Raw genomic sequence first — 9,993 nt, forward strand, 5'->3', positions numbered from 1 at the left:
TCATGCTGACGAAGCTCTCCCTCGATATTCAGCTGGATCGAGAGTTCGTGGGACGTCACCAAGCGGAACGTGTGCAGATCGTGGAGGTGCCGTACTTTCGGTAGTAGGATCGGTCGGATCGTGAAGACGTACGACTACATCAACCGCGTTGTCATGACGCTTCTGCTTACGGTCTACGAGGGTACGTGAACAACACTCTTCCCCTCTCGTTGCTATGCATCACCATGATAGATTTTGCGTGTGCGTAGGAAAATTTTAAAATTAATGCGTTCCCCAACAGATTGATGCACATACCCCACTACTATAATCCTACACCCCTGGTGATGTGACGGGTGTAGGGTGGTGCTGCAAGCTGAACCGGCGGCAGCGTGACCGGTACTACGGCAGCGAGGTCGGTGCAGCGATGGCCAGCCAGCATCTGCTGCAGCTAGTGGAGTGATGCCATGCTGCGAGGTGCCTCATCCTCCTTATCGCCATCAACTTAATGGCTACCTCACCGCACCTCCACCCTCCTGTCGTGGCTTTGGTGTTAGAGATGTGGATTGCTCGGAAGGGTCAATGTTGCAACCCAACACCCGTGGTTCTGTGAATAGAGACAAGTAGAAATGCGAGCTGACCAGTGACGGGGAACACGTGTGCCCGACAATGTTTTGAGCGACATGAGATCTGTTGCGAGCGATGATCATGGTGCAACATGCGTCGGGGTCTCAGCTCAGGGAGCCGTATTGGGACCAGCGGTGCTACGGGGCATCAGTGAGTCGTGCAGGATCAGGGTCAATAGGTGCTATGGGCGTCCGCAAGTCATGCTGCGACCAACGCCGATCGGTTTTACAACACGTCGACATGAATGTCAAGCAGTGCTACCAGCGTTGAGCCGTGCTACAACCGGTGTCAAGTGGCTCTACCAACCATGGATCGTGGTGCTACAACATGTGACGAGTGGCGCTACCAGCCATGTGGTGTGATGTTATGGGATACTAGATAGAATCGGGTGGGTAAGATCCGCTGTAGTATTTCCTCATCTGGGCCCAAAATTGTGTGATACCCGCTTTTGGTGGAAGACTACATGCGTGATTGATAAATAGTGAACTATCCAAGATGCTCCTGAGAACTCAATATACTGAAAGACTAGTGTAGTATTGCCTCGTCTAGCCACTTCTCCCACAAAACTGAACGGCCCAAGTTAACATGACGTATACTCATCTTGAACCCAATTATTTTGTACTATCAGGTCCCATACTTTCTGCACCTTTCATTCACCTAATTATTGTGTACTCTTCAGATTTAACTCCCACATGTTTATTTACACATCTTCGCCCCACCTTCTTTATTTATGCAAGTCATTTTGCTTTGCCAGCCCTTCAAGTGCGAATGCTACGATGTTGTGAATTCAAGTTTGAGCCTAGACACAAACACCTGAACAATGAAGCCAACTGAGGGTGATTTCTGAACGAGCTATAGTCAATAGACCTCCACGAGACCACGATAGATGAGCAGATTTTTTTTTTCATTTTTTGCCAGCTCAATTAGTAGTGTTTACATTGGCATGAGAGGTATCAGGAGGAGTAAAGGTGTGACCGAGCAGCAAGCTGGGAAAGCCAAACAACGTTTCATTTCCTGCAGTGAATAGCGGTGGTGATTCATTACGGTAGATCGTTGCTAATCCTGCAATAGATGCCTACCGCATCGCAGTCAACATGTACACTCGGGCGCATTTCGCTTCACCATGTCTTGGATGCTTCACCTGCGTTCTTATTGTACAGGTAACCCAGGCAATGGTTCTGTGCACATAGACTCTAGATTCCGGGTGTCACCGGTAGGTATCATTAGGTCACTTCCAATACATTCGTGTTTAGATAAGATGCTAAACATATTAAAAAGTTTAACAACTAATGTCAACAATGCAAGGTGTTTCACTTGTTGGTGATAAGCTTCTCTCATTTAATGCTTTAGTAGCTAAACTATTTTATGCATTGAAGGATTTCTTTCATTTAATTGCTTTTGCCTAGGTTTACGTGCTTAGCATTGGTTCTTTCTGGGGTCATCAAACTCACCTCTCTCTTATTTATTACCTTGCCATATTAGATTTTTTGCTTACATGACAACCTTAGCACCTATATAAAATGGATCATTGGGGAGGGCTTTAAGCAGTGGATGGAGCCGGGGCTGTCTGGGCATACTGATTCATTGTGCTTCTCGGGTGGTGGCCATGTCTGTCTACAACCAGTGCAGGGCGCTCGTTGTTTGTCCACATGCATGTTGTCGACACGCAGCCGTACTTCCTGCTCTAGGCGAGCTGCTAAATTTGAAGCCGGTTGATATTCACCAGAAGTTTAGTTTGATGCGGTCCATCCATGTTCAAAGTCCTACTAGTGGTACAAATGAAGACTCCTGTTCATCATAAGCTTTTTCCCCTTCTATTCCTATTAATCAGAACTATATATACTAAATTTTCGGAACAAATATAACGCAACAAATAAATTACAACCATGGGAAAACAATTTTCCTGCATAAAAAATGGAATTCTAAAATAATTGTAAGGTAATAAATCTAATTAAGGGGACGCAGATATAGAAGTGATAAGAAACCTTTGTCCACCACCATTGGTCGAGCAATTACGATTATAACATTGAACATTTGTGCGTTCATTGCAGATTTTTTTTTCAAACTGAAGTACTAGCTGGTTTTTTTTCTTACGTTTGAGTCGTTCTGATTTGAAAAGCAGAGTGCTAAATTTATGTCTATTTTAGAAGCTTCTAAGTTAGAGCTCTTTTATGGTACCCTGGGGTAAATTCTGACCGTCAGATCATGAAATCGTACGGTGTGTGGTGACATATACTGCTCCAGTTCTCGCGAGCGGTAGACCATGCACTGGTGAGCTCCCGTCCTCCAGTATAGATATCCTGAGGGCATTTTGGGAAGAAAAAATCGACAGAGGTAATCAGCCCGGCCGCGTGTCGAACAGCCCCTTCCGTCCCTCGTGTCCAACTAGCCCACCCCGCCCTCCCCATCCAATTTCGTTCCCTCCCCTCAAAAAAAAAATTCGATTTCGTCCCCATCGTTTGGCCCCGATCTCCACCGCGCTCTAGGGTTCCGGCCGCCGCCGGCGAGGGCCTGCCATTTGAGGCGCTCGAGGAGGATTCGCCGTCCCCCGACGCCGCTGCTCCCCTGGACCCCGTCGCGCTCCGGGACAGGCCTGCGCTCACCCCTTCCGGCCGCCGCCGGCGAGGGCCTGCCATTTGAGGCGCTCGAGGAGGACTCGCCGTCCCCCGACGCCGCTGCTCCCCTGGACCCCGTCGCGCTCCGGGACAGGCCGGCGCTCACCCCCGACTTCTCTCGCCTCGTCTTCTCCATGGAGCTCCCCTGCCGACGGCCCACGCCGGAGCTTTGGGCCGACCTCCCCTCCGGCAGCACGCGCCGCCCGAACCCAGTTGGCCGCGTCGGCAATTTCAATATTGCGCTCTCACAGTCCGGCTCTGCTCGTGCCAAGCTCTAGGTATACGTTCTAATCCTCCTTGCAAATCATAGGCTGAAATTGGATGTGATTTGCTTAATTCCAGTAGTAGTTTCTGAGAAATATATATTTCATAGCACGAGCACGTAGTATGAGAGATTATTAGAGCAGTAGTTGTACCTACTACGACATGTATTTTGCCGTTGATTGTACAAGTACACATGTACATCTCTGAATAAAGAAAAACCTTATTGCTGAAGTTATAGAACAGAGGTGGTGTTGTTCGACTTCCATTATGCAGTACCATTTCTTGCAAAATACTTCCAATTTGAATAGTTGTCGTTCAGTATTTGCCTACCTCTAATACCATTCCTCACAAAATACATACACCTTTTTTAGTGTCTGAATTTTATTATCTGTTGGTGATCAGTTTTTCGTACTCCAGCTCTTGGATGTGCTATCCTCCCTTCTCACTCTCGGGCTCCAGCAGCAAATGGACGAAAAGCATCACGAAGCAGCTCAGCTCCATCTTCTATAGTTATTTCTTGAATCTGTGATATACTATATAATGCATTCTGTAGAAAACAGAATGATGTTCATTGGAGCCTCTCTCTTGCTATGTTTCTTCCATTTGTTTCTGCTCTAAGAAAACTCCATACTTGGAAAATGTCTCTTCATGACTTCTTCGAAGTTTTTTCTGTAGTTTTCAGTCTTGGGTGCGTGCAGTTTCTTCATGTCACATCTGAAATTTGGGGCCATGTATGTACATTGTAATTAGCAGGGCCTTCCCTGTTTGTGATACTAAATGAGGTACCTCTATATATAGGTTTGCACCGTGTCATTTTTTCCTGTCATTAATTGATCTTCATACCAAGAAAATCCTGTTGGAGGGATATCGTGCATACTCTGGTTTTCAGTGCTTTTTATGAGAAGAGGGTTTTCAAGTAATTATTTTTATCGTTGATCTGAACAACAATAATACTTTAGGATTGATCAACACCTGTGTAATATGTAGCCTGAGTTGTGGCTCATGGTAGTACACCACATGATTGAGTACCTGAGATGGAAAGCCAATCATTAAGATTTTTTTTTCCGTAGACAATTACTAAGTATTTTGAACATATTTTTCCTGCCATCTATTTTTTTGAAATTGGTTGCTTGATTAGAAATACTGACTGTTAGTATATACTCCCTCGTCCCAAAATTCTTGTTTTATTCTATTTGCAACAATTGGCGATTGGTATGAGTACTTATTGACACATCAGTCTAAGGTTTGAGCTTGTGATGCAACTGTGACTGAACAGTGTCGAATGAATTCGTCAGTTAGAGCGTGCATGTACTTGAGTGTTTGGTAGATTTCTTCTCTCTGGTCTTCAAAAATACCCAAATCGACGCGTATTTTGTCATGCTAGTACTGATCAAGAAGGTGTTGACTTGTACATTCAGTTCACATGGCCGAGATATTCACTTGTTTAACTTCACACTTATTAATTACAGTCCAGGATCTGCTAAACCTTGCAAGTACAGGAGGATGAGTGCTCTCTGTCCTACAAGTCAAAGAGGCCTCCAGGTCAAACAATGCTTGCTGTCACTAGAAACCGATCAAACTTAAAATTCTGTGCGAAACCATGTGCTTGAGATTTCCCACTGAAATACTCATGTACGTGCTTTATAATTATAAGTTTCTCCAGTTGAGTCTGTCTACTTTGTCATGACTAAATGATTCAAAAATAGGGATCGCACCCCATGACTGCCTTCTATTTAGTTTAGATCAAGCTAAAACTTGTTCCTGAATTTCGTAGCCACTTATATGTTCAGTTGTGTGATTTGCAGGCTGAGACCTTGCTAGGTTACTTGCGTGAGCAACGAGAAGGGGGCGGCTCCAGAGCTGGACCAGGCGGCGCAGCTAAGAGCATGGCTCGGTAACACGCTGGTCATGCGACAAAGCTACGAGCTTGGCTAGGCAATGCAACACTGATATGGTGAAATGCAGAAAGTAATGATTGGTTTGTACTAGCAGGTAAACATAAATTCATCGTTGCAGTATCTGTTCCCACTTTGTAATGATGTCTACAACATTTTATTCACAACATCTGTTTCCACTTTGTATCTGTTCCCACTGATTACCTGATTGACCATACGAATTACAGCAACACCAACACTAGCTTATGACTTGAACATGCCTTGTGTGGAGAAGGGTGGTGATATGGAAGCTTGCCCAAGGCATGCGTTTTAAAATACATGATAGAGCATTAAAGAAAGCCTAGAAATGCAATAGTTCATAGACAAATTTAGTTCATCTCCCAAAGTAAGCTGCAATCCTACAAGTGGATGGTTCAAAGTGGCAAATTCTAAATTGTAAAACTTTCTAAAGTTCAATCAGAACTTCAAAAATACAAGCGTAAAGTTTAAACAAATCATAATCCAAATTTTATTCTAGAAAAAGTAGCAAATTGTAACAGCATTCAGCTCTCTTCATCCTTCCTTCACGACTTTCACTATCTTAGTCCTCGCCATTTCGCCGTCCTTTCATGTTCAGTGGAGACTTCACTAGGAGGGCAGTGAGTTGTTTCCTGAACCCGGGGATGTCATCCTGCGTAATAGGTTGAGTCAGTCTTATAGTTGTAACAACGGGAATGGTATGGTTAAATTAAGTGTGGACATCGTACCGCTGTGTAGGCTCCATCTAGATTGTTGCCTGTAAACTTTTCCATATTCTTTACCGCAAAAAGCCCACATGACATGCTGCAATCATATGGATTGTTATAAATATTTTTTTACTATGAATACTAAATGTGTGATTTTAAGTGATGTGTACAGTACCTGTCTTTCTGTTGTGGTATGTTTTTGATAACTTGAACTTTCCAAGTGCTGATGTTGAAATCCTTCCAAGTATCGACTTTTCGGCCACCATGCCGATATGCTGCTTCCATATGGAGTTGCATGCCTTTGAGCTATAATAAATTAAGAAGCATAAGACATATAATATGAGAATTAACTCTCGGTATGTAGTTACTAAGCATTGAAAAATGTACCATGTTTTCTAGTTCCGGGTGGCCTTTCTTAAACTGTTTTATTGGTGATGGCATCGAATCCAGAACTTGCACTGCTCTTTTTTTGGCATTGACAACCGCCACGTACCAATGCTTATTCATCATATTCATAGGAAGAGAAACCTGCATTTTAGACATAATTAGTTATGTACCATTTAGTAATTGACTTAGACTACTGTGACTTACCATATCATGGGAAAGGTACTTTTTGCCTAAAGTACTAGTAGACGTTTTGTTCCGTAAAGCATGGGTATAACTTGGAACACTTCCGTCTCTGACTAGCACACCGCTTACTGATGCTCTCTCTAGGAAGATATTCCCGTCGGCCCATACATCTGGATTGGGGCGCATGTGGCGTACCCATGTTATGGCTGCATCCAAGATCTGAATCGCAAAGCAGTAAGGAATCGAAATAGAAAATAACAATTTGTTAACTATTTAAGATGTTAGCACATACCTTGCATTGCAGCCATCCGTCCGTACTACTTGGAAAGGTTGGTGCTGTCAAGCATCTAAGATCAGCGCGATATAGATGAATTTCATCAATTTGTACCAACACTTTCGAAGAGGGGGACGTATTGACATAGTCAATGACCTCTTCAACAATCTTCTCATCTGGAGCATCATCCGTTCCTGTTCTGGGAGTACTCATGTCTTTCGGAGTTTTCTTGCCTCTTTTAGGTTTTTTGGGTTCATCAAAATAAATAAAATCCTCATTATTTGCAAATGCGGATTTCCTGTCTCTCTTCTTCTGCCCTCTCATTGTAGACCCTCCTGTTCCCTGCGTATCCAAGGTAGGAGATTTAATAAAAAAATAGTGACTCGCACAATTAATATACTTACTTACGTCTGATTTTCATGCATCGTCTCTCTCAAACTCCTTTTGCACAGTAGTGATGTCATCCTGAGCAGCTTGCAAGTTTTTGTCACTAGTGATGTCATCTTGAGCACCCTGGAAGTTTTGCTCACTAGTGATGTCATCCTGAGCACCCTGCAAGTGGTAGGGAGGAGCTTGTAAAATGAGAAAAATAACTCATATAATAAATATAGTTACTAAATTACATCAAAGTCTGAGGCCAAGTCACGGCCATGAAGGGGCGACGCAACAAATTTGTCGCTGTCATTGTACTCGTATTCTGGTCGGCTCCAATAGTCCTGCATAGGTACCTAGTTGTCATTATTTTGTACATAGGAAGGAAAGAGTGATTAAGTGTGTGTTTGGATGGTAGGGAACTTACATTGCCGTTCAGGTTTGTGTATAGCCAGTTCCTCATATTTGCATTTTCCTGCTCTAGGTGCCTGAATTTGCGCAACATTTGTACGTGGGTCTGAAGGTGCTGCTCCATCAAGTCTCTTCTCACTCGGCAAACGAGATCATGAAGCTTCATCACCATCTATAGGCATATTAATGAGAAAATTATTAACCCTTTGGTGCACGAAGAAGTACAAAACTGAAGAATAACAAATTACCTTTGAATCTGTCGGTGGCAATTCATCAAACAACTCAGGTGTCGGCGACCTTGGTACCTCCCATGGCTCCTTTAGGTCATGTACGGTCTGAAATAAATTGATGAAATTGGTTCCTATTTTATAATGAAAATAAATATGGAAGAATAAATACAAATGTTGTACAATACGTAATTTATGTACCTCTCCGGCCTCAAGGCCGTGCTTATCAAAAATAGCACAGACTTTGTGCACCTTCAGCTCGTCCCAGTATTGGACGAGTGGTCTATCTCGTTTGCTGTAATCAATTGTTCTGTCTAATCTATCTAGACGACGCTTCTCCCAGAACCAAAACTGCAAAATGTGGACGTTAGTCATTGTACAATATTGTGCTACAATCATACATCTATATGATTAGTGTGAGGATCAACCTGCAGCAAGGGAAGGTTCCCCTCAAGGTTGACTGTACCCTGGAGTGCTGTTCTTTCAGGATTTTTTCTCGCTTCATTATACTTGATAATACACTTCATTAGATGATCATGTGTGAGCTTCGCAAAGTTTATGGCCTTGATACTTTCCTTTGTCTGCACAAGCGGCACATAAGTTGAGCTAACATATCTTTGAGTTGTTGGGCACAGTATGATCCCAATTGAATATAAAATGAAGGTTTGGAGGAACTCTATTCCATGTGTGTTTGTCTTTATATGTGATTTTAACATATTCTGCAGCTCTGCAATTTGTATTCTCCGCTCTCCATATTCTCGGGAGACACTGTATGCCCGGTTCACTTCTATTCCTTCGGGTTCAACCCCTATCTCCCTTGTAGGTATACCAAATATGTGCTCCACATCCCGTGTGGTTATCGACAGTGGTTCCCCATCAATGATGAAGGCGTCACAGGTGGGGTCGTATAGCTCCGCTATTGATCTGCACATGTTCCGATGAATTTTGATAGGAAGGATCCTCAGTAGGCCATCTAGGTCGACCTCTTCTATGGCTTTTATCTGGTCTGCAGTGAAATCTTTAGTAATTCCATGATATGCTACAATGGAACAGACTTGTGTTTCCTGATCATTGGATCAAAAAGGATATCAATTAGTATTATTACATAATAAATATAGTAGCAGTTAACCATGCATCTTTACTGTACAATTCCTTCAACCCAAGTTTGATTGCACATCTGACAACTATGAAATAAGGACTAAATAGTCCAAAAATACTTTGGGAAACATAGGCTTGGATATTAATCTGTCAGAACCTACGAAACAAAATACTTTGCTCTAATATACAAATCTAAGAAACGAAATACTCTGATATAATATGCACATCTACGTAACAGAATACTCTGCCGTAATATTGATCAGGTACTGAATTTCCTTACAGTGTTCCTTTTTGCTTGTGATTTCCCTTGTGCTGTTGTTGACTTCGCCTTGTCGTTCGTGTTCCGAGGTGGCGGATTCCTTGGTGCCGGGTACCTTTGTGGCAGGTTCTGTGCTGGCTGGTTCGCAGGTGGCGGGTTGGCTGCTGGCGGTGGTGGCGGCATCACTGATGGAGGTGGTGGCGGGTTCGCTGATGGCGGTGGTGGCTGGTTCGCAGGTGGCGGGTTGGCTGATGACGGCGGTGGCGGGTTCGCTGATGGCTGGTTCGCTGGTGGCAGGTTGGCTGATGACGGTGGTGGCAGGTTCGCTGATGGCTGGTTCGCAGGTGACGGGTTCACTGATGGCGGTGGCGGCGGGTTCCCTCGTGGTGTCTTCCGTGGTGGTGGATGATAAGAGAGATGCTCCATGAACGAACTATGCAGTGTCACACAGGCAACTTTCTGGAGGGCGTCGTGGAAACGGCGGCGGCGGAAACTGGAGGGAGATTAGATCGAGCGTATTAGTAGTATGATGGGTTTCTGTTATTTCTTTCTCTGGATATTGGCAGCTTAACTCCCTTTATTTGCGGGACAGCTATACCTAACTCCCGTGCATGGCAGTGTGCAATACATATCTCAAGTGTCAAAAAAGTTAAATAAAAACTCCAATATATATCCCCTCA

The 9,993-nt window shown here is 43.8% G+C and overlaps 1 protein-coding gene and 1 long non-coding RNA gene across 2 annotated transcripts; both read left to right on the forward strand.

Annotated features, from left to right (window-relative positions):
• Positions 1-254: 254 nt before the first annotated feature.
• LOC125524372 lies at positions 255-1,995 on the forward strand. The gene is made up of 2 exons (XR_007290715.1): positions 255-1,231; positions 1,358-1,995. It is a non-coding gene; the product is annotated as an uncharacterized LOC125524372 (long non-coding RNA).
• A 159-nt stretch (positions 1,996-2,154) lies between these two features.
• Positions 2,155-4,286, forward strand: LOC125519256. Its single transcript, XM_048684120.1, has 3 exons — positions 2,155-2,211; positions 2,993-3,496; positions 3,900-4,286. The coding sequence occupies exons 1-2, from the start codon at positions 2,155-2,157 to the stop codon at positions 3,494-3,496; spliced, it is 561 nt and encodes a 186-aa protein (XP_048540077.1). The 3' UTR covers positions 3,900-4,286.
• The last annotated feature ends 5,707 nt before the right edge of the window (positions 4,287-9,993 follow it).

This window comes from Triticum urartu, chromosome 7, assembly GCF_003073215.2.
Source record: "Triticum urartu cultivar G1812 chromosome 7, Tu2.1, whole genome shotgun sequence".
Lineage (NCBI taxonomy): Eukaryota > Viridiplantae > Streptophyta > Magnoliopsida > Poales > Poaceae > Triticum > Triticum urartu.